Source organism: Fukomys damarensis, unplaced genomic scaffold (assembly GCF_012274545.1).
Source record: "Fukomys damarensis isolate Sample0158 unplaced genomic scaffold, DMR_v1.0_HiC HiC_scaffold_23, whole genome shotgun sequence".
NCBI lineage: Eukaryota > Metazoa > Chordata > Mammalia > Rodentia > Bathyergidae > Fukomys > Fukomys damarensis.
Window position 1 is genome coordinate 49629736 of NW_022900935.1, and position 23368 is coordinate 49653103.

Consider the following 23368-nt stretch of genomic DNA (forward strand, 5'->3'; position numbering starts at 1 on the left):
AAGAGAATTCAGCTGTTGTAGGCCATGCATTAAAGAGATTTGCATTCTCTCACTAAATTTTTTTTTTTGGGGGAAATCACGATTTTTATAGAAGATCTATTTATATTAGTATCTCTTAATTGTTATTTTAAAATTTAAAAGTGTAAATTTTCTGTTTTAGTTTCTATTATAGTAAATATTAGTTTAAATTAGCCACTTAAAAGCTTAGTTTTCAATAATTTTTAGAGAATAAATTAGAACCATTGTTCCAATTCAGCAGACTGGAAGAGAATTCTAGCTCTTCAAGGGAGAAGGGAGTCTTTTATGTATTCTCCCTACCTTTCAAACTCCCTTTTCTGTCTTCTTCTCTGATTGCTATTTGCTCTCCACCTTAGAATCTTTGAAGCCCTTTTCTTTCTTTCTTCAAAGCCAGTCTTTTTTTTTTTTTTTTTTTTTTTTTTTTTTTTTTTTTTTATGATACAGTCTCACGCTGTAGCCCAGGCTAGCTTCAAACTTTGGCTGTCTTCCTGCCTCAGTTTCCCAAGTGCTGGGATTACAGATGTGCACCTATCATGCCTGGCCAAGTCTTGGATTTTTTTTGTTTTTTGAGACAGGGTCTTACTGTGTAGTTGAGACTGACCTGGAACTTACTATGTAGCCCAGGCTGTAAGTCTTGGATTTTTTGAGACAGGGTCTTGCTGTGTAGCTCAGGCTGCCCTTGAGTTTACACTTGAAACCCTGCTGCTTCAGCCTCTCAAGTAGTGGGATTATAGGTACGTGCCACCATGCCCAGCGTAAGCCACAGTGTATTGTTTGTCTTTTTTTTTTTTGGCATAATGTTTTACTGAGTGACTGAATTAATTCTTTCTTCTCTTCATCTATTATTTGCTGGTTTCCTGACAATCTTACTCCCCACCCCCGCTATGTCTTCTTCTGTAATATCTCTTCCTGTCATTTTTCTAACTCCCTCAAATAATATTTACAATATTTATTTCTCCTGGATTTGTTTCTATAATGTTTTAATACTTCTACTTCCCTATATTTTTGACATTTAGCCTCAGTTCTGTTCTTCGATCCATTCACCCACTTAACAAATATTAGGCACAAATATTATATGCCATTCCCTTTGCTTGGCCCTGGGCATATAGAAACAAGATAAAAATGATTCCTGCCCTCCCAGTTTATATGTCCAAGAATGCTCACTTTGGAGAAAGCTGGGAGCAGTGTCTAGGGTAATTTGTTCAGGGTCCTACTTTACTCCCTCTATGATAGCCTAGTGAGGATTGTGGGAAATTATGGTATGGTAGAAATAGCAGCAGCAAAAGCAAAAAAATATTTATCACGTCTACTGCAAGTCAGGCATTTAGTCCTCATAGCAACTTTGCAAAGTATGTTTAACCCCACTCTACAAATGGAATAACTAAAAATCACAGAGGATAAGCCACTTGTCTGTGGTCTGCCACAAGATTTATTTAGTAGATTTATTTAGTAGTATCAATCAAGAGGGAAAGGTATCCTGGTGAAGAGGTGTATGGTAGGAGAAAATGCAGAGCCAGTTATAGAAATAGAGACTATAAATCTAGACACTGAGCTGGGGCAGGCACCTAGGGATCTTATCCCAAGAGCTTTGTTGCTTTTGAGATTAGAATTGGAAGTTGTAACTCATTGGAAAGAAATGCCTTTCCGGGTAGTAACTGGATGAGGAGCCATGAGGTATTAGCCCAATGTTGTTAAAGGACTGCCCGAAGCTTACTTGGGAATGGCTGGAGTAATGTATACTAAAGAACTCTCTAACCTGTTTCATTGCTTTTGGCAGAGTGACGTCAGAATCAAGTTTGAGCACAACGGGGAGAGACGGTAAGTTGACTTTGTGTGTGTTGTGTTTGTGTGTGTTGAAGTTCTCAGAAAGCACTGAGTTTAGAAAGCCTGTCATGATCCCTGTGGGACTGATGGCTGAGGAATGGGGTTGATTGTGCATAAAGGGGAAAGTTTCATCCTTGTTTTGGCCTACAAGTTGACCTTGTCTTGGAATTTGATGTCCTTTCAGCTGCTGCTGTTTTTTTATTCTCCTCTATTCTGCTATTTTGCAGAAGTGAAGGCACCAGCTCTACTCAGAGTCATGACTTCCATATAAGTGACCTTGTGCCACCTGTGGGCAGGAGAGGGAGGTTGGGATGGGTCTGTGATGCAGTTCCATTCCTATTCCCTATAGAGTAGCCCTAGCTTTTAAGATCAGCATGGTGAATTGGAAGATTCTTCGTGATGTTTCTAGGTCATGGGAAGCTGTACCAAGTTTATCAGTTTTGAAGTTTGATCTTTTGAGGACACAGAGGAAGTTTTCAGTTTATATTCTAAATGTTATCACATTAGTACAATAAAAATAATGTTATAAAACTCTTCTTTATCATGAATTTTTTTTTTTTTTTTTTTTTTTGGTATCATGGATTGAACTTGGGTCTTTGTGCTTGCAAGGCAGGCGGCGGCACCACTGAACTAAATCCCCAGCCTTTTGTTTTGTTTTGAAGACAGGGTCTCACTGTGTAGTTCAGGCTGGCCTTGAATTCACGATGTACCCAGCCTGGCCTCAAACTTTTGGCAATCCTCCTGCCTCAGCCTCTAAAGTGCGTGCACCACTATACCTGGCCAGTCACGAACATTGTAGTTATCATCATCATCATTTTATGTGGGAAGCCAAGTAGAAATTCTCAATGGAGAAAAATGTGACTCCATTTTTTTTTTTTTTTTTTTTTTGTTATCAGGTTTAAACTCAGGACCTTGACTTGGGAGACGGGAGGTGGAACCACTGAGCTAAATCCATGCCCCTAATGTGACTCAATTTAATTTCTCAGTTGTCTGAAGGAAAAGGATTAAAAGGAATACAGGACTCTGGTCACAGAACCTTGTATGTTTATGTGTGTGGCCTATGTGTACCTAAGGGTGCCTCTTAGCATTAGTTTCCCACTCTTTGCCTCTTCTTCCTGTTGCTGTCCCCACTCTTTCCCTTTGCTTTGAGTGTTTGGAGAGGTGAAGAGTGTGCTTATGAGAAGGTCTTCAACTTTGAGAGTCCCACTGTAGGACCTTAGTACCTCCAACATGTTCTTCATTCTGGGAGAGCTCTGCAGCTGGCATCTTTCGACCCACTTTAAAGCTAGCTCCATATGAGATGGCGGGCTGGTGCTGTTTGCTTTTTTAAAGATCCATTCACAAGCCTGCAAGGTTGTTAGAGGCTGTCTGTTAGAAACGTTGTGGAAAGTGTGGTCTGTGGAACCAGGGTCCTGCTGCTCCCTTGTGGGTTCTAGGACTATTCCAAGTCTAGAAGGAGGAAAGTCTTCTGAGCTCTGTCCACAGCTCTCAGCTTGCATCCTGGCAGAAACAAGGAAATTAAATTGCTACTTCATCATTGCTGCTTTTCACACTTTCTGATTGAATGGGTTTTGGAAGGATGGCCAAATTGGAGTAGCAGAGAACTGTTAGAAGTAGATATGAAATGAAAAGCTCCATTGTGTTGAAGCCTAATTATTCAGTTAAACTCTTCTAAATTTTCTGTTGCTAAAGTGGTATGCAGTTACAGTGAGTGAATTTACACTGAGAAAGTGTATGTGTTTGGTTTCAGAGAAGCTGCCAGATTGAAACCACAAATATTTAAGGTGGTCAGACAGGAATGGCCTTCTGAAGGCCTGAGTGAAAGAATGTTGGTATCAGGATTTTGAAAACTGTGCATTCTCTTTTTATGGATCTGTTTTCAGGAGCTGTGGCGTTTCACCGTTTGTGTACTATGTGTGGAACTGCTGAGAACTTTAGAAAGTTGGTATCAGGAAGCCAAGTTCAAGCTGTTCTGTGCCAGAGAGCTCTAGTTTTCATGTATTTTATGTCCTAGGGTTTTATAGAGAATGTCCTTGTGGGCTTTCTTCATTTTTTATGGGGAATGTGAGCAGTATCTTTCAAAATACACACTTTTTACAGAATTAGGATTTACAGAAAAAGAGATAAGTAGTGACTTTTCTCATTCATTCATGCCAGGTATCCATTCCAGTGGGCGGATTTTGTCTTTGTTTTAAGAGGGTAAGGACCAGAATATCCCTGACCCTCCACCCTCAGCCACTGGGACCCACAGAGGCATTATAGATTAAGATCTCTGTCCTTTATGGCAGGACACTGATAGGGTAGTGGTTCCAGGTTTAAATCCTTCTTTTAAACATCACTCAAAAAATGTCTGTTACTGGGCCAGGGATTTAGCTCAGTGGTGCTGCCTCCTGCCTTGCAAGCACAAGGTTCTGAGTTCTATCCCCAGTACCATAAAAATGTGTTTTAGTCAATAAGACTAACAAGGGGACGGGGATTTAGCTCAGCAGTTTGGTGGCCTGCCTTGCAAGCGCCAAGGACCCAAGTTCAATCCCAGGTACCAAAAAGAAAAAAAAAGAGCAACAGTTTGACTCCTACCAAATCTGAAAGTTCTGATTTCTTTTTTTTTTTAACTTCTTTTTTTTTTAATTGATACATTTTAGATATACATAATGATAACATTCATCACAAGAAATTTGTACCTATAATGATATGTCTTGCTTCTTTTTTCCCATTCCCCTCCCCTCCATTCAACCTCTCTTCCCCTCCTTATTTAAAAAAGCTTTGTTTCCATTTTTTCTTCTATTCACATTTTTTTCTTGTCTCTTCCTTTCCTTTCCCCTCACCCTTGTTCCTCTTCAAGTTTGATATTTTCTTCCCATTTCCCAATATCTGTTATACATTTTTGTCCTTACATTTTCATTTTCTTACATCAGAGAAACAGTGTGGTATTTAAACAAGTGTATCCAATTTATTTCACTTAAGTGTATGGTTTCAAGGTACATCCATTTATTTAAAAATGTCTCAAGCTTATCCTTCTTTGTGGCAAAAAAACAAAAACACATCTTTATCCATTCATTGGTTCATGGGCATTTGGGCTGTTTCCAAGATTTAGCTATTACAAAGTATGCTGCTATAAACATGGGTGTGCATATTTCGCTGTGGTATGATGCTTTTAATCTTTTCAGGAAGATACCAAGAAAGGAAAAAGCTGGGTCAAATGGAACCTGTGGCTTTAGTTTTCTGAGCCATCTCCACACTGATTTCCACATTGGTTGCACCAGTCTACATTTGAAGGATTCCTTTTTCTCCACAGTCCTGTCAGCATTTGTTATTGGTTTATTTCTTGATAATAGCTATTCTTTCTGGAATGAGATGGAATCTCAGCATTATTTTAATTTGCATCTCTCAAATGACCAGTGATGTTGAACATTTTTTCATATATTTATTTGCTGTTTCTACTATATCTGAGAAGTGTATTCATTTTAGATGCCAATTTTTGGATTGGGTCTTTAAATTTGGGGGGGGTCTGATTTGTGGTTTTTTTTTTTTTTTTTTTTTTGAGTTCTTTATATATTCTAGATATCAGTTCTTTGTCTGAAGAACAGCTACAAAAATTTTTTTCCCACATTGTGGATTGTCTATTCACTCTGTTGGTGGCTTCTCTTGCTGTGCAAAGCTTTTTAATAAGATGGGATCCCAGTTGTTGATTCTTTGTGATATTTCCTGTGGGATCAGGATTTTGTTCATAAAATCTTTGCTTACAACAGTGTCTTTTTTTTTTTTTTTTTAAGTACCAGAGATCGAACTCGGGACCTTGCACTTGCGAGGCAGGCAGCAGAACCACTGAGCTAAGTCCCCGGCCCACCAATGTCGTAAAGAGTTCTACTTAGACTATCTTCCAGAAGATTTAGTGTTTCTGTTTTAATATTTAGATCTTTGATCCATTTCAATTTTAGTGTAGTACATTGTGAGAGATATGGGTCTAGTTTTAGTTTTTGGCATATGGAAAGTCAGTTTTTCCAGCACCATTTATTAAAGAGGCTTTCTTCCAGTAAAGGTGTTTGGCTCTTTTGTCAAAGATGAGGTGGCTGAGTGTGTTTGGAGTTGTTTCTGCATCTTCTGGTCTATTCCATTGATCCTCCGGTCTGTTTTGTTTTTGTTTCTGTTTTTTTTTTTTTTTTTGCCACTAGCATGCTGTTTTTACCGCAGTAGCTGTGTAGTATAATTTCAAGTCAGGAATTGTGATGCTCTCTACTTTTGCCCAGAATTGCCTTTTCTGTTCTAGGTCTCTTCTGGTTCCAAATGAATTTTAGGATTGTTTTCTCTAATTCTGTGAGATATGCTGCTGTTATTTTGGTTGGTATTACATTAAATTTGTATAGCAGTTTTGAAAGTATGGCCATTTTCTCTATATTGGTTCTTCCTACCTAAGAATAAGGGATTTTTTTTTTCCATTTTCTGATATCCTCTTCAATCTCCTTTTTCAATGTAAAGATCTTTTACTTTCTTTGTTAGACTGATTGCTAAGTATTTCTTCTTTTTTTGGCTTGGTGCTATTGTAAAAGGTGTTTTGGTTTTTTTTACATTTTTATTTATTTATTTATGTATTTTTGGTACCAGGGATCGAACTCAGGACTTGTACTTGCAAGGCAGGTGGCGGAACTACTGAGCTAAATCCCCAGCCCTAACAGGTGTTGTTTTCCTAATTTCTCTCTCAGTGAGTTTGTTATTTGTGTACAGGGATGCTATTGATCTTTTGTTGGTGGTTTTGTTTTGTTTTGTTTTGTTTTTGAGACAGCCTTGCTTTCTAGTTCAGGCTGGCCCTGAACTCCCTATGTAGCCCATGTTAGCCTTGAGCTCAAGATGATCTTCTTGCCTCTGCCTCCCGAGTGCTGGGATTATAGGCGTTTTGGGGGTCTTCTGTGTATCATGTCTTCTGAACTAATAATAGTTTTTTCCTATTTATATTCCTTTTATTTCTTTTTCTTGACGCATTGCTCTGGCTAATGTTTCCAGAACTATTTGAATAAGAGTGGTAACAGTGGACATCCTTGTCTTGTTCCTGATTTTAGAGTGAATGTGCTTTCAGTGTTTGTCCATTTAATATGAAGTTGGCTTGTTTGTTTGTCATAGATGGCTTTTATCAGATTGAGATAAAGATCATCTATTCCAATTTTCTGTAGGGGTTTTATCATGAATGGGTATTGGACTTTGTCACATGCGTATTGTCCATCTGTTGAGATGATCATACGGTTTTTGTCCGTGGCTCTGTTAATATGGTGTATTACATTTACTGATTTGCATTTGTTGAGCCATCCTTGCATCCCAGGGATGAATCCTACTTGGTCATAGTATGTAATGTTCTTGATAATTTGCTGTATTCTGTTTGCCAGTATCTCATTAAGGATTTTTACATCCATATTCATCAGGAAGATTGGCCTGTAGTTCTCTTTTCTTCCTTTTTTGGTTTTTGGTATCTGGGTAATTCTTGCTTCCAGGAATGAATTTGGGAGTATTGCTTTCCTTTTGACTTCATTAAAGAGTTTGAGAAGTAGAGTCATTAGATCTTCTCTAAATTTCTTGTAGAATTCAGCAGTAAATCCATCAAGGCCTGGGCTTTTCTTTGTTGGTAGGTTTTTAATTACATCTTCAATTTCATTGACTAGTACTGGGTTATTTAGAATTTTTATATCTTCCTGATTCACCTTTGGTAATTCATATGTATCTAGGAATCAGTCCATTTCTTCTGTATTTTCCACCTTATTATAATACAGTTTCTCAAAGTAGTTATTGATGATCTTCTGGATTTCTGCAGGACCTGTTGTGATTTCACCCTTTTCATTCCTAATTGCCTGGATTTAAGTCTCTTTTTTTTGATAAGGTAGGCTAAGGGTTTGTCAATTTTATTTAATCTTTTAAAGAACCAACTCTTTGATTCATTGATTCTTTGTATTGTTTTCTTAGTCTCCATTGTATTAATTTCTGCTGTGATCTTTATAATTTCCTTCCTTGTATGAGCTTTGGGCTTGACTTGCTCTTTTTCTAGAAGTTTAAGGTTAACATTAAGTTGTTTGTTTGATCTCGGTTTGTTTTTCTGATATGTGAATTCATTGCTATAAATTTCTCTTATAGGACTGGTTTCATTGCACCCCGTAAGTTCCAGTATATTGTGTTTGCATTATTATTTCATTGTAGAAACTAATTTCTTTTTAAATTTTGTCTGTGATCCATTGGTTGTTCAAGAGGGTGTTAATTTTCATGTGTTTGTGGCTTCTTTCAACATTGATTTCCATTTTCATACACTTGGATTAATAATATTAATGAGATAATTTCAGTTCCTTTGCATTTATTTACATAAGCATGTTTTGTGAGCTAGTATGTGGTCTGTTTTGGAGAACTTCTCATGTGCAGCTGAAAAAAATGTATTCTGATGTTGTGATGGAGCACTCTGTAGACATCTGCTGAGTCCATTTGTTGAAAAGTTTGGGGGCCGGGAATTTAGCTCAGTGGCCTCACAAGCACGAGGACCCGAGTTTGATTCCTGGTATATAAATAAATAAATAAATAAATAAATGTTTGGTTCAGTTTTGATATTTCTGTGTCTAGTTGATCTATTTGTAGCAGTAGGTTATTGAGGTTCCCCCATTGCAATTGTATTAGTGTTAATTTGATTTTTCATGGAAGTTCTGACTTCTGATCTCAGTCAACTAACAGGTAGCTTTTAGGGGTTTTGAATGGCTCATTGACAGACCAAATACATGATAATAAATCTCTAAGCCTGATTCTTTTCTAGGATTGTGCTAGGAACATCTGGAGTGGACTTGTGTTTTATCCAGAAAGGCCTTTTTTTTTTTTTTTTTTTTTTTTTTATTTCTCAAAAAGCTTTTTTTTTTTTTTTTTTTTTTTTTAACCTACATGAAAACACAGCTAGTGTGTCTTTCATGTGTGGCTAGTGAGACTAAGGGAACAATTTCAAATTTAAATTTAATTAATTTAAATGGAACCATATGGCTAGTGGCTGCCAAATTGGATAACACAGTTCTAGATGATAAAGGTTTTCATACTGCTTGTTGATTTGATCCAGCCTAGCATAGAGAGAAGCAATAAAGAATTATCTTGTCATGTTTTATTAAAATCCACTAGTTTAGATCCTTCTTTTCTTATGGTTTATGGCTTCTTCCTCTAGTTATACCACTTCCCACTCTGTGGGGAGCAGGGAAGATGTGAAGGAACCACACAATTCTTCCTGTCATTGTGGAGGAGGGCAAGCAGTGTAGAGCACATAGCTGTATGCTGCTGTTACCTCACAAGGCTGATTTCATCCTGCTGAGGCATACTGGGATGGAGATTGTTTTAATATGCAGTGTCCTAATCATGGAGTAATTTTTCATGTGTATATTCATAATTCTTCTGTAAATTGTCCCTTTTTCTGTGAAGGATTTTTGTCTTTTTAATGATTTTCGTTAAGTATTTTCTCCAAGTTTGATATACTTTTTAAAGATCTTCCTTGATGGTTTATTTATCCGTCAAAAGTTTAAATTTTTGTTGTCAAGCCTATCTTCTTGATTTTTGTTTATATTATATTTAGGAAGACATTTTCTACTGTAACATATTTTTTTAAAGGTAGAATCTCACTCACTGTGTTGCTCCTGGTGGTCTTGAGTTCTTAGGTTCAGGCCATCCTCCTACTTCTGCCTTCTGAGTAATGAGGATTATAGTCACATACCACCATAGCTGGCCAAGATTTTTGTTTTTATTGTTTTGTTTGATTTGGTTTTGGTTTTTGGAGATAGGGTCTCACTGTGTAGTTCAGGCTGGCCTTGAACTTGTGGCAGTCCTCCCTGTGCTGGATTATAGGCATGTGCCACCATGCCTGGCATGATTATTTTTTTTAATCTATATTTTGTGTGTTTGCGTGTGTGTGTGTGACATTCTCTTCTGTTCCATTTATCTCTTTGTTTATTTTTATTATTCAGGTTCTAGGATACTAGGTTGGACCCCTTATGAAATTGCTACCTTTGTGTATCAGAAACAGTTGACCATCAGCAATCCTATATAATTAAGCCTAATGCATAGATTAAAACGTTTAATTATTGCCAGATGTGGTGATACATTCCTGTAACTCAGCACTCTGAGAGACTAAGGGAGGAAGATTTTAAGTTTGAGCCTGCCCTACGTAATTTATTGAGTTAGCAAAACTGTCTCAGTAAAACATTAAAAAAGTAGTTCATTGCAAAGGTCAGGAGTTCAATTCCCAGTACCACCAAAACAAACAAAAAGCCCTTTTATTTATTTATTTTTCACTAATATTTTTTCTCTCATTGAGTTTATTGGTACATTTTAGGTATACAGTAAAGTTACATTCATCATTGGGATCTTGTACCTTTGGGAAGGGAGGAAAAAGCCCTTTTATTATGAAAATTTCCAACATGCATGAACGTAAATAGAATATTATACTGAACACCTGTGAATTTGTCACCTATCTTCTACATTATCAACATTTAGCCAATATTGGTTTATCTATCCCCACTTTTTACATTTTTCTGGGATATTTAATAGCAAATCATTTTAATATCTCTTTGCTCGTTCTTACTCAGCTTTGTATGTATAGAAATTATTTTTTGAACTGACCTAACGAATCTCTACAGAAAAGCTTCAATATCAACATTACTTACCTGCCCAGATATGACAATGGCTTAAAAAATGCTGATCTGGTCAGGCACGTTAGCACCTGCCTATAATACCAGCTACGTGGTGGGCTGAGGCATGAAGATTAAGTTTGAGCCCAGCCTGGGAAAATTAGCAAGATCCTATCTTAGATTTTTAAAAAGAGCTGAGAATATAGCTCAATACAAAAGCCCTGGGTTCAATCCCTAGTACAGTGAAGAAAAGAGAAGAAAACTGATCAAACATATCATCAGTGCAAGGGGAATTCCCATGATGTGAATCTCAATTCTGAGAATAATCAGTACTGTATTGATATTCCTGTGGCATCTCAAAAATGGACGCTGGAAAAGACCTTTCAGATCTTGGAGTTGAGTAACTTAGAAGTTGAGATGATGTATTCAAGGCTGCTGCTTTGATTTCTAGGTTTTCTAGCTTATTTCCTAACAAGAATATTTGAAACATAGTGTTTAAATCTAGTGGCCTGCTGGGATACACACTGCCACTGGCTGAAACATCCAAGCTAACATAGTGGATTGGATGGTTGGGAATGAACAGTGGTCGTGAGCACTATTGTCAGACCTGAGAGAGGTTCACATGAAGGGCAGAAGGGTAAAGTAGAAAAGAGAAGAAAAAGAAGCAATGAAGAGAAAGGCAAGCTGAATAAAATAAAACAAAACATAATCTTATGTTAGAAAGGGAAAGGATACTCAGGCTACTGCTTTCTAAACACTGTTTTAAGTATACAAGTATACAGTTCACCAACTCTCATGTTCTTTTCAGAATTATAGCATTCAGCCGGCCTGTGAGATATGAAGATGTGGCACACAAGGTGGCAACAGTATTTGGGCAACCCCTTGATCTGCATTATATGAACAATGAGGTAAGAGTGGTGGGTGGTGCAGAGTAATGGGGATTTGAGGGAGTCGAGTTGGTGGGCAAGATAAACTTGGCAGGCTCATGGCTCTTTGACAGTCACTTCCTCACTGTGTAGTTATATTTGTTGAAGAGTTAGAGATTTTCTTCATGGTTTAGAGCCGACTGCATTGGCACTCACCTATACTCTCAGCTACTTATGAGGCTAGGGCAGGAAGACCACAAGTTGAAGTTGGCCTGAGCAACTCAGCGAGTTGCCTGTCTCCAAAATGTAAAAATAAAAAGGACTGGGAATGTAGCTCAGGGCTAGACCACCACCCCCCAGGTTCAATCTTACTATAAAACAAACACACAAACAAAAATGAAATAAAAAGAGCTGAGCATGTAACTCGATGACAGAGCTCTTGGCTATTATATGCTAAGTCGTGGGTTTGATCCTCACCACACAAAAAAGAAAAATTTTTTTTTTAGTTTAGGGTTGAAATCTGCAGGTGCTGAGAGCCCCTTCTAAAGAAACATACAAATGCAATTGAGTATACTATGAGACAGTCTGATCTTTTGGGCTTTTAAAATAAATTTTAGAAGTATGGCAGTTTTCAAAAATAAATCACTAACTCTGAAGTTAATACAGTTGCACAGCTGGGATTGTTGCTTGGTGGTGTCACACCTGCCTGGCAAGCGCAAAGTCCTGTTCAACCCCTGGTATTGGGAAAAGCAACAGCAACGAAAAGCTAGGAGTCAGTAATAATACAGGTGCAGATATTTTGAGATACATAAACTAGCCAGTCATGGAGGCACACATCTGTTATCCTGGTACTCTGTGAGGCTGAGCCATGATCAAAAGTTTGAGCCCAACCTAGGCAACTTAGCAACTTAGCAAGATCCTGTCATAAAAAAAGGGCTGGGTATGTAGCTCAGTGGAAAGGCCTGGGTTCAGTTCCTCCCCCCTCCCCCCACCCAATTCCAGATATCCATACTTTGCATATTATACTGGTATCAGTGAGCAGGAACTGACTTCATTTTTTTGTTTGTTTTTGTTTTTGAGACAGGGTTTCACTATGTAGTTCAAGCTGACCTTGAACTCAGTGATCCTCCTGGCTCAGCCTCCCAAGTGCTGTGATTACAAATGTGTGACACCATGCTTGGCTTGCTATATAATTTAAAATTCCCTAATTCCTTTCTTTTCTTTGCCCTTTATTTAAACTCTGCCGCACCAGGATTTGAGGAGTTCAAATGAAAAATCTATTGATGTTTTATTTAATTTTTATTTTTAATAATACATTTTATTGAGATAGAATTCACTTAGCATTTAGTTCACTCTCTTAAATATACAATTCATTGGTTTTTATTATATTCATAGTTATGCAACCAATACCATCAGCTAAGCCAAAACATTTTTATCACCCTAGAGAGAAACTGTACTCATTAGTAGTCATTCCCTATTCTCTTCTTCCTCAGCTTTTAGCAACCACTTATTTTCTGTCTTTGATTTTCTTATTCTGAATATTTTGTATAAGTGGTATGATACACTTATGTGGCCTTTTGTTTGTGGCTTCTTTCAAAGGTCATCCACACTGTAGTATGTATCAAGACTTTATTGTTCCTGGACTGGGATTTAACTCTGTGGTTCTGTTGCCTGCCTCACAAGTGCAAGGTCTGGAGTTTGATCCCCAGTACCAACAACAACAACAAAAAAGACTTTATTGTTCTTAGGCTAAATAATAAATATTCAACTCCACAGATGTACCACTTTTTGTGTATCCATTAATGCTGATGGACACTTGTTGTTTCCAGTTATGGATAATGACATGATAAACATTTTTGTACAAGTTTTACATATCTTTTTCAGTTTGCAAATATATGTATAAATGAAATTGCTCGGTTACATGGCTAGTCTAATTTTTCTTTGACTGCCCAAACTTTTTTGTAATGGCTGCACTATTACTGTACATTCCTACTAGCAATGTTTAAGAGTTGTGATTTCTCCACCATTCTCAGCAACACTTGCTCTTTTCTCTTCTTTTCTTTTTTCGATTTGATTGTTTGTATTTGTTTCTGAGGATCAGACCAAGGGCCCTTTACGTGCTAGGTAAGAGATCTGCCACTGAACTACACGCCCAGACCCTTCTGTTTAATAGCCATGCTGGTGGCTGGGGAATGGTATGTCATTGTGGTTTTGATTTGTATTTTTCTAATGACTAGTAATGTTGAACATCTTTTCATGTGCTTTTATTTTTTATTTTGAGACAGGGTCTCATTAAATCACTAAGTTGTCCAGGCAGAGGTTGAGCTTAATATCCTCCTGTCTCAGCCTCCTGGAATGCTAGAATTACAGATGTACACCACTAGACCTGGCCCTTACCCATTTTAAAAGTTGGATTTTTTCCTCCGCAGTACTGGGAATTGAACCCAAGGTTTTCACACTGAGCTACATCTTCAGGTCTTTTAAAATTTTATTTTGAGATAAGATCATGCGTAATAGCCCAGACTGGACTTAAACTGACTCCTGCCTCAATTTCCCAGAGTGATAGAATTACAAGCCTGTTTCACCATGCCTGGGAGATTATTTATCTTTTTATTGTTGAATTGATTGAGTTTTTTATGTATTCTATATACCAGCCTCTTTATACATTTGCAAAATTATATCTTAGTTCTTTGAAAGTTAACAACTGTTTCAGTGATTTCTTTACCTCACCCTGAAGAACAGATCTTAGTTATTCCTATTTTGAGTGTCACTCAGTCACCTAGGAAGGAATTCTTTTGTAGTATTATGATTTGCAAAATCATAATAAAAAATCCTCTCCCATGAGTAGTTTTGAGATTTTGTTTTCCTGTGCTGGGGATTGAATTCAGGCCTTGCACATGCTAAGCAAGAGCTCTACCAACGAGCTATATCTCCAGTCCTTTTTATATTTATTTTGAGACAGTCTCACTAAGCTAGGCTGGACTCAGTCTTTAAATCTCAGTCTCCCAAGTAGCTGGGGTTACGCATATACCACCACACCCAGCTAGATTGTGTTTTATTTCATTTTTTTCTTTATTCATTCATTTGTTCATTTATTTTTTGATACTGGGGATTGAACATAGGGCCTATGTAATCACTGAACTACATTCTCAGCCCCTTTCTACTTTATTTTGAGATAGGGTATCTCTAAGTTGCAGACTGGCTTCAAACTTGCATCCTCCTGCCTCATTCTCCTGAGTAGCTGGTATTACATTTGGTGCCACCATGCCCAGCTGAAGTTTTATTTATTTTATTTTTATCTTTTATTTTTTTGAGAGAGGGTCTCATTATGTAGTTCAGGCCTGCCTTGAACTCAACATGTAGTCCAGACTGGCCTTGAACTCAAAGCAGTCCTCCTGTCTCAGCCTCCCAAGTTGCTGGGATTATAGGCAGGAGCCAACATAACTGGCTCTGAAATTTTGTTCCAAATACTATTCTTTTGTGGGGGGAATTGAACTTGTGACCTTGTGCTTACAAGGCAGGCAGCAGCACTACTGTGCTAAACTCCCTGGTCCTCAAAGACTAGTCTTACTATTTGTTTTTTCCTAGTTTAAGATTTAGAATTCTTTCATCTCATTGTATTATAAATTATAAACTGAATTAATATGAACTTTTGCTTTGGTTTTATTTTCATCAAAAATGTAGAAGTTATAAAATCTGTTAGGTCCTAGGCAAAACATGCTTTTGCATCTTTTAATACCATGTGTCCATAACATTCTCTGCTTTAATAGTGAATGAGACTTACTGTATCAGTGCCTAATTTTCTCTTTAATAATTGAGTGGAATAAAAATGGAGGAGATGGTTTTCAGTCTGATTCTTTGTCATTAAACATTAAGATATTTAGTGTTGCTCTGTGCTCTAAATTTGTGCTCTTATTTGAATAAGTTTTCATCCCTTGCCCATCCCCCTACCTCTCCTCTGCCTTTCCTGCTTGCTCTTTTGACGTCAGCACAATTGGAGACTGGGGTTGAGGGTGGGGATTATACTGCTTACTTTGGAATGAAGTATGGAGATGTGGCTGTTTAGGATTTGAAGCTTTGGAGTAGACAGTATTTTTTTTTCAGAGAGGAAGCTGTTCTCAGAAATTGTCTCAAACAGAGTAATGAGATGTGCTACAGCAGTGGATGAACAAAAATCATTTAAGTAAAAGAAGGTAGATGCAGAAGACTGTGAGTCTTTGAATTAAGTTGAATATGTATGAATTGTCTGATTCCATTTATATTAAATGTCCAGAAAAGGCAAATCTATAGAGACAGAAAGTAGATCAGTGGCTTCCTGGGGCTGGAGGTAGAAAGAGGGGGAGTGATGTAAATGGGTACAACAAGAGATAGTTCAGGAGTAATGGCAGGCTTTGAAAACTGAGTTGTGACGATGACTGCACAACTTCATAAAGTGACTAAAAATTATTGAGTTATATTCTTAGAGAAAGAAATCTCTGTGATTTCAGCTAGATCTTTTAAGACCCAGTAGTATCCAATGAGATTGTTTTCTCTAAATTTAGTTTTTGTTTATTATTGCAAACTGAAGCACTGAGATAGATTTGTAGTTTATAATTTCCTTTTTCTCTGTCCTGTGTCACAGCTCTCCATCCTGCTGAAAAACCAAGATGATCTCGATAAAGCAATTGATATTTTGGATAGAAGCTCAAGCATGAAAAGCCTTAGGATATTGCTGCTGTCCCAGGACAGAAACCATGTAAGTAGTTGCTGTCATGGCCTGGTGAACAAAGGTGAAGCTTGCTTTCCTCCAGAACTGCTTTGCTTCCTTGTCAGAATTCTGTGTTCCTTAGCCACTGCCAAAGTGAGAGCCTAAGTGGAACCTAGCTCACTGTGTCAGTGGCCAGCATTCGCTTTCATTCTGCATTTGATTTCACTGAAAGCAAGATTGTCAGTGTCAAAGTTACCACTGATGATGATTGGGCTAGTAGTGTGGGAGGCAGGAAAACACTTTATGATAAAGGAGAAAATTCTTTTTCTCTATATTTATGTTTTTTCAATTAGATTTTGACCCCACCAAGAAAGATTTGATTAGTGTAGGGGTGCTATTCGGCAAAGGATATGAGACTATCATGCTTTGTGAACCCAACTCCCATAACTCAGCAACCTTGCCTTTCCTTTGGGACACTGTAGGAAACAGACTTTTCTTTCTATTCAAGAGAAAAAAAGGTCATGGGCTGAAAGGCTGCTGCCTTACCAAATGGCAGGCAATCTATGGGAGCTGTCAAAAGGGGGAATTATCTCTTATATAATTTCCTCTGCTGTATGGTCGCTGGGGATATACTTTTCAAAAGAAGACTTGCAATCTTAGTCTATCAGGGTTTGTTTTGTTTGGTTTGGTTTTGGTTTTTTGAGACAGAGTCTTGCTATGTAGTTCAGGCTGGCGTTGAACTCACTCTGTAGCGCATCTAGCCTTGTACTTGTGATCTTCCTGCCTGAGGCTCCTGAGTGCTGAGGTTACAGGGGTACAACACATGCCCACCTGCATCTGCCTTTCAATCACTGATTTCCATACCAGTTTCTCCAGATGAATGTTTCTTAAGGTCTTCTTTGCTTTCATTATACTTGCAGACAGTTGACTGTGTGCACAACTGACATGCTGATGAGAACTATGGGCATAACATACCAGGAAAGCATTTAGGTGGAATGGTACTCATGATGACCATTATTTGTAAAGAGACTTGAGGGGCTAGACTGTCATTGATTGGGGGAGAATAAGAAAATGTAGTTAAGAAAACATAGAATAAAGCAGATCACCTTCAATATTACAGAATTGTCCCTGTGCACAAGGAATGCTCTTCTTGATCCCAGTGTATCTTCTGGATATCTTAGGAAATATTCTGAAGTAAAAGACACACTTTATCATTTAAATTCTGTCCTGTTACCCTCCTACTCGATACAGTCCTTTACTGCCTATCATGTAAGATATAATTTAATCTAGCTTCCAAGGTTCACCATTGACTGTTTCTACTTTTAGCTCCCCATTCTTGTCTTCCCACAGTCCTTAGCATACACCCCCTACTCTGCAGCCCATGGTTTTTCCTCTTTGTTAGTCCATGGTTATCACCTTTTTTATGGTTTTTTTTTTTGGGGGGGGGGTACTGAGGATCAAACTCAGGTCCTTGTGTTTGCAAGGCAGGCCACTGAACCGCTGAGCTAAATCCCTGGCTGGGTTATCACCTTTTTTTAGGATCTTTTACTTACTACAATTTGTTCAGCGTTTTTGACTGAGGCCATTTTGATTATTCCTTATTCCTTCAGTCATTGGTTATAATTTGTACACTACTTTGTAAGTTATATAGTAGTTCCTTCTAGTTGCACATTTATAAGTTTTACTCCAAAGGATTATAAACTCCCCAAATCAAGAGCTAGATCATTATTTTGGAAATCCTTCCTCATTTGTTCACTAAAACATAGTGAGTGCTTCTTGAATTGTTGGCAAGAGTGAAGCAGAGATCATTTTCAACACCCTTCTTCCCTAGACAAGAAATGGGAATTGGAGTTTGGTTTAATGATGACTTGACTGGGAGCTAGCACCTCTGATGTGATTGTGATCCCTTCACTCTCCTGATCACCTGATAAGAAATTATAGACAACTGGTTCTTTACACCAGTGTTCTAATGACTAAAATGCACCTGGCTGCAGATATTGCTGCAGCACCCAGAGCTGTTTGAAAGATGACCAGCTGAGGTCTGACCTTCATGGCCTTGCATAAGACAAATGGCATGTCGATGCCTCTCTCTCTCTCTTTTTTTTTGGTACTTGGGATTGATCTCAAGACCTTGAGCTTGCAGGGCAGATGCAATCCCTCTCTTTTTAAGGAGCTATGGAGCTATGTTTTAAGAAATTATAATAAAGTCAATATAAGTTTTTTAAAATTAAAAAAAAGAAGGCTATTTTACATAATCCTATTACTATAATACATTTATTGATATATGCGGTTCTTATGCCTTTCTAGTCTTTGGTCATATTGAATATGTACCTTATATAAATGTTTTCCTGGTATTCATGCAATTTTCTAATTTATTTTTTTGCTTAACATTGTCATTAACTGGGCATGGTAATGTAACCTGTAATTCCAGCTATGCAGAAGGCTGAGGTAGGAGGATGACAAGTTCAAGCAAGCCTGGGCAACTTATTGAGACTCTGCTTCTACAATAAAAAATAAGTTAAAAGGGCTGAGAATGTAGCTCTGTGATAGAGCATTTGCCTAGCTCATGAAATGCTGTGTTTGATCACTGGTACCACAAAAAAACCACAAAAAAAAACCTTTTCTATATACATAGATCTTCATAACTATAATTTTTAAGGATGCATAATTCTCTTGAAGTGGATTTTTTTTTTTTAAATATAGGCTCTTGCTTTGTATTTCAGGCTGGCTTTGAACTCAATATATAGTCCAGGCTGGCCTTGAACTCATGGCTATCTTCCTACCTCTGCCTCCTCAGTGCTGGGTTTACAGGCATGCACCACTGTGCCTGACTTCAGATTTATTATATAGCCATATTTTGCTACTGTTGGTACACTTAAACTGCTTCCATTTTTTTGCATTTGTAAAGATTTGCATTTATGCTGGGAATGTAGCTCAGTGGTACTTGCCTAACATGTACAAGGCCCTGAGGTTCAAGCCCTACTACAGACAAAGGTTTGCATTTAAGACTAACAGTGGCAATAATATCTTCTCTTCCTCACTTAGATCTCAAAAAAAATTTTTGTTTTTGTTTTTTTTTTTTGGATGGGATTTTTTTTTTTTTTTTTTTTTTGAGACAGGGTCTCACTATGTAGTTGAGACTTACCTGGAACTCACTATGTAGCCCAGGCTGGTCTCGAACTCACAGCGATCCTTCTGTCTCAGCCTCCTGAGTGCTGGGATTACAGGTGAGCGCCACCACGCCCAGCTCAAAAAAATTTTTTAAATAGGGTTTTGGTTTGTAGTGTAGGCCCTTGAACTCACTATGTAGATGAGGCTGGCCTTGAGCTCTTGATCTTCCTGCCTGAGCCTCCCAAGTGTTGGAATTATAGGCATGCACTACCACACTGGATATAGACATCAGGCTTCGAAATATGTAAGAGAATTATGATGAAAAAAAATCCTGTGTGCTCTGGAATCCTCACTTTCAGAACAGTGCTTCTCTAACTGTGGTGAAATACTAGTTTTATTCTTTTAATTTCCAATCTGTTATGGGCCAGTTTAAAAAAAATTTTTTTTTGAGATACATGTATGAATACTGAAAAGTGAAACGGAAAAGTAAACTAAACTCTTCTAAAATAAAATTTTAAAATAATAGACATGAAGCACTCTACCAAATTTCTGTAAAGTTTTTCAAGAGTTATTCTCCCTTTCTGTACTTATCTGGTGGGGGACTAGTATACATTTGTGGTCTGGCACCATCCCAGAGATCACACTTGAAGTACACTGCTCCAAGATACCACCTTACCTGGTTTTTGGTTCCCCCTGAAAGCTGTCAGCCACTTTGTTTCTCCACGTTGAGTAATTGCCCCATCCACATTTTGTAACGACCTATTCCTTTCCTTCTTGCTGTTTTTTGGTGGGGAGGGCAGGTGCTGTGGGAGTGTATGAGGTAGTCTCACTGTGTAGTTCATGCTGGACTTGAGCTCACTGTGTAGCACAGGCTGGCTTGTAATTCATGGCAATCCTCCTGCCTCAGCCTTCCAAGTGCTGGAATTACAGATGTGTGCCATTATACCCAGTTTATTCCTGTTATTAAATAGTCTGTCTCTTTTTTCTTTTTGGATTACTTTTCTGTCTTTATCCCTCAACCGCGGTATAGTCATGGCCAAAGCCATGTTTTAGACTTCAGTGTTGTTCTTATCTTGGGATTACTGCATTTGTTAACCACAGACCTGCCTCTGTGAAGAGTCTCTCTGCCCTTGGTTTCTACTGTCATTTAAGATATTTAATTGGCTGCCTCTATCACCAACTCTTAGCTTCTCTTCCTTTCCCTCTCCTTCCTCCTCTCCCTCTCCTTCTGCTTCTCTTGCCCCTCCCCCTACCTCTCTCCCTGTCCCTTTCCCTCTCCCTCTCCTTGATATTTAAAGACTTCTTTTAAACATATATGCATAAAGTGGGCCAGGAATTTAATTCTGTGTAGTACTTTACCTTTAAATTTGTGCTCAGTGGAACACAAGGTCCCAAGTCCAGTCCCTGGTACCAAAAAACAATATATGCATAAAATTAATTCTTCAATTTATCTCTCTGCTCCTGACCTTCTTATAACTTTCTAGTCCAGACTTTTCCACTATCATAACCTCAAACTTAACATTGCTTTGTCACTTGTATCTGAATATGATAAAAACTAAAATACCCAGCCATTTTGTTCCCTCAGATTCTTTCTGACCAAAGGAAACTTCTGATGTTTTCATCCAAATGTTGCCCACTGCTCAAGTTTCCTATCAGTGACTTTGGCACTATCTTACCTACTATTTAAGTTCAAACTGTCAAGGATAATTTTTTTTAGCCTTCCTAAAATAATGGGATAAGAATAGGAAGATAAAACTTGTTGAGCAGAGTAATTTCTGTTTGCTCCATGGTTAAAAATAATAACACCAGGGCTGGGGATTTAGCTCAGTGGTTCAGTGGCCTGCCTTGCAAGAAGGACCTGAGTTCAGAGTTCAATCCCTGGTACCAAAAAATAAAATAATAGCACCTTATTTTCAAAAGGTGATTGCTTTCATCTCAGTCATTCTTACAACTCTGAGGAGTCCAAGGCAGGCATCTGTCATCTCCGGTGTACACCGGGGTAAACAGGGTGGCTCATCTGGCCAAGGCAGGGTGTGTATGATGGCAGAGCTGCTCTAGAATCCAGGTGTTCTGTGTAGTCCTTTACCTGTCAGTTACCATCCAGGAAAGTAACCCTAAAATTACCTTAGTCCCTAAGAAACCTTGCCAAGGACCCTCCATGGCTGGGTAGCATTAGAACAAAAAGTATAATGTTGGGCTGGGAATTTAGCTCAGTGGTGCTACCGCCTGCCTCGCAAGCACAAGGTCCTGAGTTGGATCCCTGGTACCCCCCCCCAAAAGTATAATGTTCTTGAGGAAAAGTTGTTAGATGTTCTATTTTCTATGGTATAAAAGATAACTGAGCTTGGAAAAATCCTGAGGAAGACAAAAATTTCAAGGGGTTTTGGTCACTTTTATACGTGAATAGTGTAAAAGGTCACAACTCTTTAGTCAGGAAAGACAGTCAAGCATATATATGATCAAAATTGTCAAATAATTTAAAAGTATAAATAGCATAGATTTAGTAGCCTATTCTCAACATGGATAAACCCTTTGAATACTGGGATTTATTTTAGAACAAAGGGAAATAAGGATTTTTATAACAAGTTGTAAACTTAGCCTTATCTGAAGTTGTGTGGTTTCAAAACAGATTTTTGCAAATGATTTTAAATGAAGTCATGGATAATAAAGATGCGGATTTAATTAACCTGCACTAGCATCACTACCATGATCTGTGCAGATGTCTCTTGGTACCACCATTAAAGCAGGGGACTAAATGGGATGCTGTTGGTGAGATCCTGTGTGTCATCTATCTTGCATTTCCACGTACCAAACTAAAGTAGCCCTGTCCCGCCTTTTGTCCCTCTCCCTAGTTGAATCCATTTGTTCCTTTTATGTCTTATCACCAAATCTTTTGAGATCACTTATGAGTCAACTTTTGCAATAATTTTCTGCTGATCTCCTATCTTCCGGGTCACTGCTCATCTTTTTTTTTGTTTTGTTTTGTTTTGTTTTTGTCAGGGATCAAACTCAGGACCTTACCCTTGCAAGGCAGGCATGGTGCCACTGAGCTAAATCCCCAGCCTTCACCGAGGTTTCTATAAAGTGGTCAAATACCATCTTCTAGCTGCTCTATTTAGAATGTTCTGGTAGCTACATACTTCATTCATGTAGGCTCCTTTCACTCCATGACAGTCTTCTATTATTTTTAAATATAGTTGCATTTAACCCCTTTCTTTCTTAATGTTGAATCTTGTTCAAGATACTATGAATCCTTATAACAACCTCATTTTTGTTTACTATGTTATTCTTTATCCCCTCAAATTGAGGTCTTTGAAACGTGGTTGAATGTTATAATCTCTTGAGATTTAAAAATTAGCAGTGCTTGGAGCCCATTCACCGAGATTCTGTTGTAGTTACCCTGAGACCTCAGGAGCTATGAAGACAGTTTGATGAGCAGCAAGGGTTGGGACTGTTACCTGAATTGGAGCATGCCTCACCTCCTGAGACCTCACCGATCGCGTTGTAGATTATGGACCAGCAGCACCAGCATCATCTGTTAGAAACACAGCTCCTTGCCCTACCTAGACCTACCACATCAGAATCTGCACTCACAAGACTCCAGGGAGTTTTTAAATGTGAAAATTCAAAACGTGAAAAGCCCTGTTCTGAAATCTTCACTCATTTCCCTGAGCTGCTTTCCAAGCTGTTGCCATAACTTCAGCCTTTTCTTTTACAAATCTTGTGTTGGCTGTTGTACCTACTTTTGCTGGTTCAGCTTTTTTACTTTAAAACTGAGGGTTTAGAGAGGATATTCTTTGGTACATTTCAAAGTCATGCTGCCAAAACTCAGTGAATTCCCACTGTGTGGAAGGCCCTGGATCCAACCAGGTGTCTCCAAGACACTTGTCATGTAGCTCTTTGTGGCTGCAGAGCTGTGGCCCTCCCTTGTCCTTTATGAACTTGCTTCCCTGTGTGTAGCTTTGGCTGTTTTTTCCTTTCTGACTCTGAGCAAAGAGCTATTGCACATCAGAGGCTTCAGCAAGAACACTCACTTCCCCTTGGTTCTTACTTCCCGTTACAGCAGACAGTTTGTCAAGACAGCCCTGCATGTGATAAAGTCTGGCTTAGGGAGCCTGGAAGAAGGCTGCTTGGCAGCTGAACTTGCCCTGGGGAGCGGGAAAGCCTTTTTCCTGAAGGACAGGATATAGAGATTGTTTAGGTTGGACTTTTTTTTTTTTTTTTTTTTTTTTTTTTTTTTT

General features: G+C 38.2%; 1 protein-coding gene across 2 annotated transcripts in view; it reads left to right on the forward strand.

The window, feature by feature from the left end:
* Window positions 1-23368, forward strand: part of Map3k3 (mitogen-activated protein kinase kinase kinase 3) — a 70978-nt gene that overhangs the window by 20181 nt on the left and 27429 nt on the right. For both annotated transcript variants that reach the window (XM_010616720.2, XM_010616721.2), the window contains 3 exons: window positions 1796-1836; window positions 11272-11371; window positions 15951-16064. In XM_010616720.2, the coding sequence (XP_010615022.1) occupies window positions 1796-1836; window positions 11272-11371; window positions 15951-16064 (255 nt within the window). The remainder of the gene's footprint in view (window positions 1-1795; window positions 1837-11271; window positions 11372-15950; window positions 16065-23368) is intronic.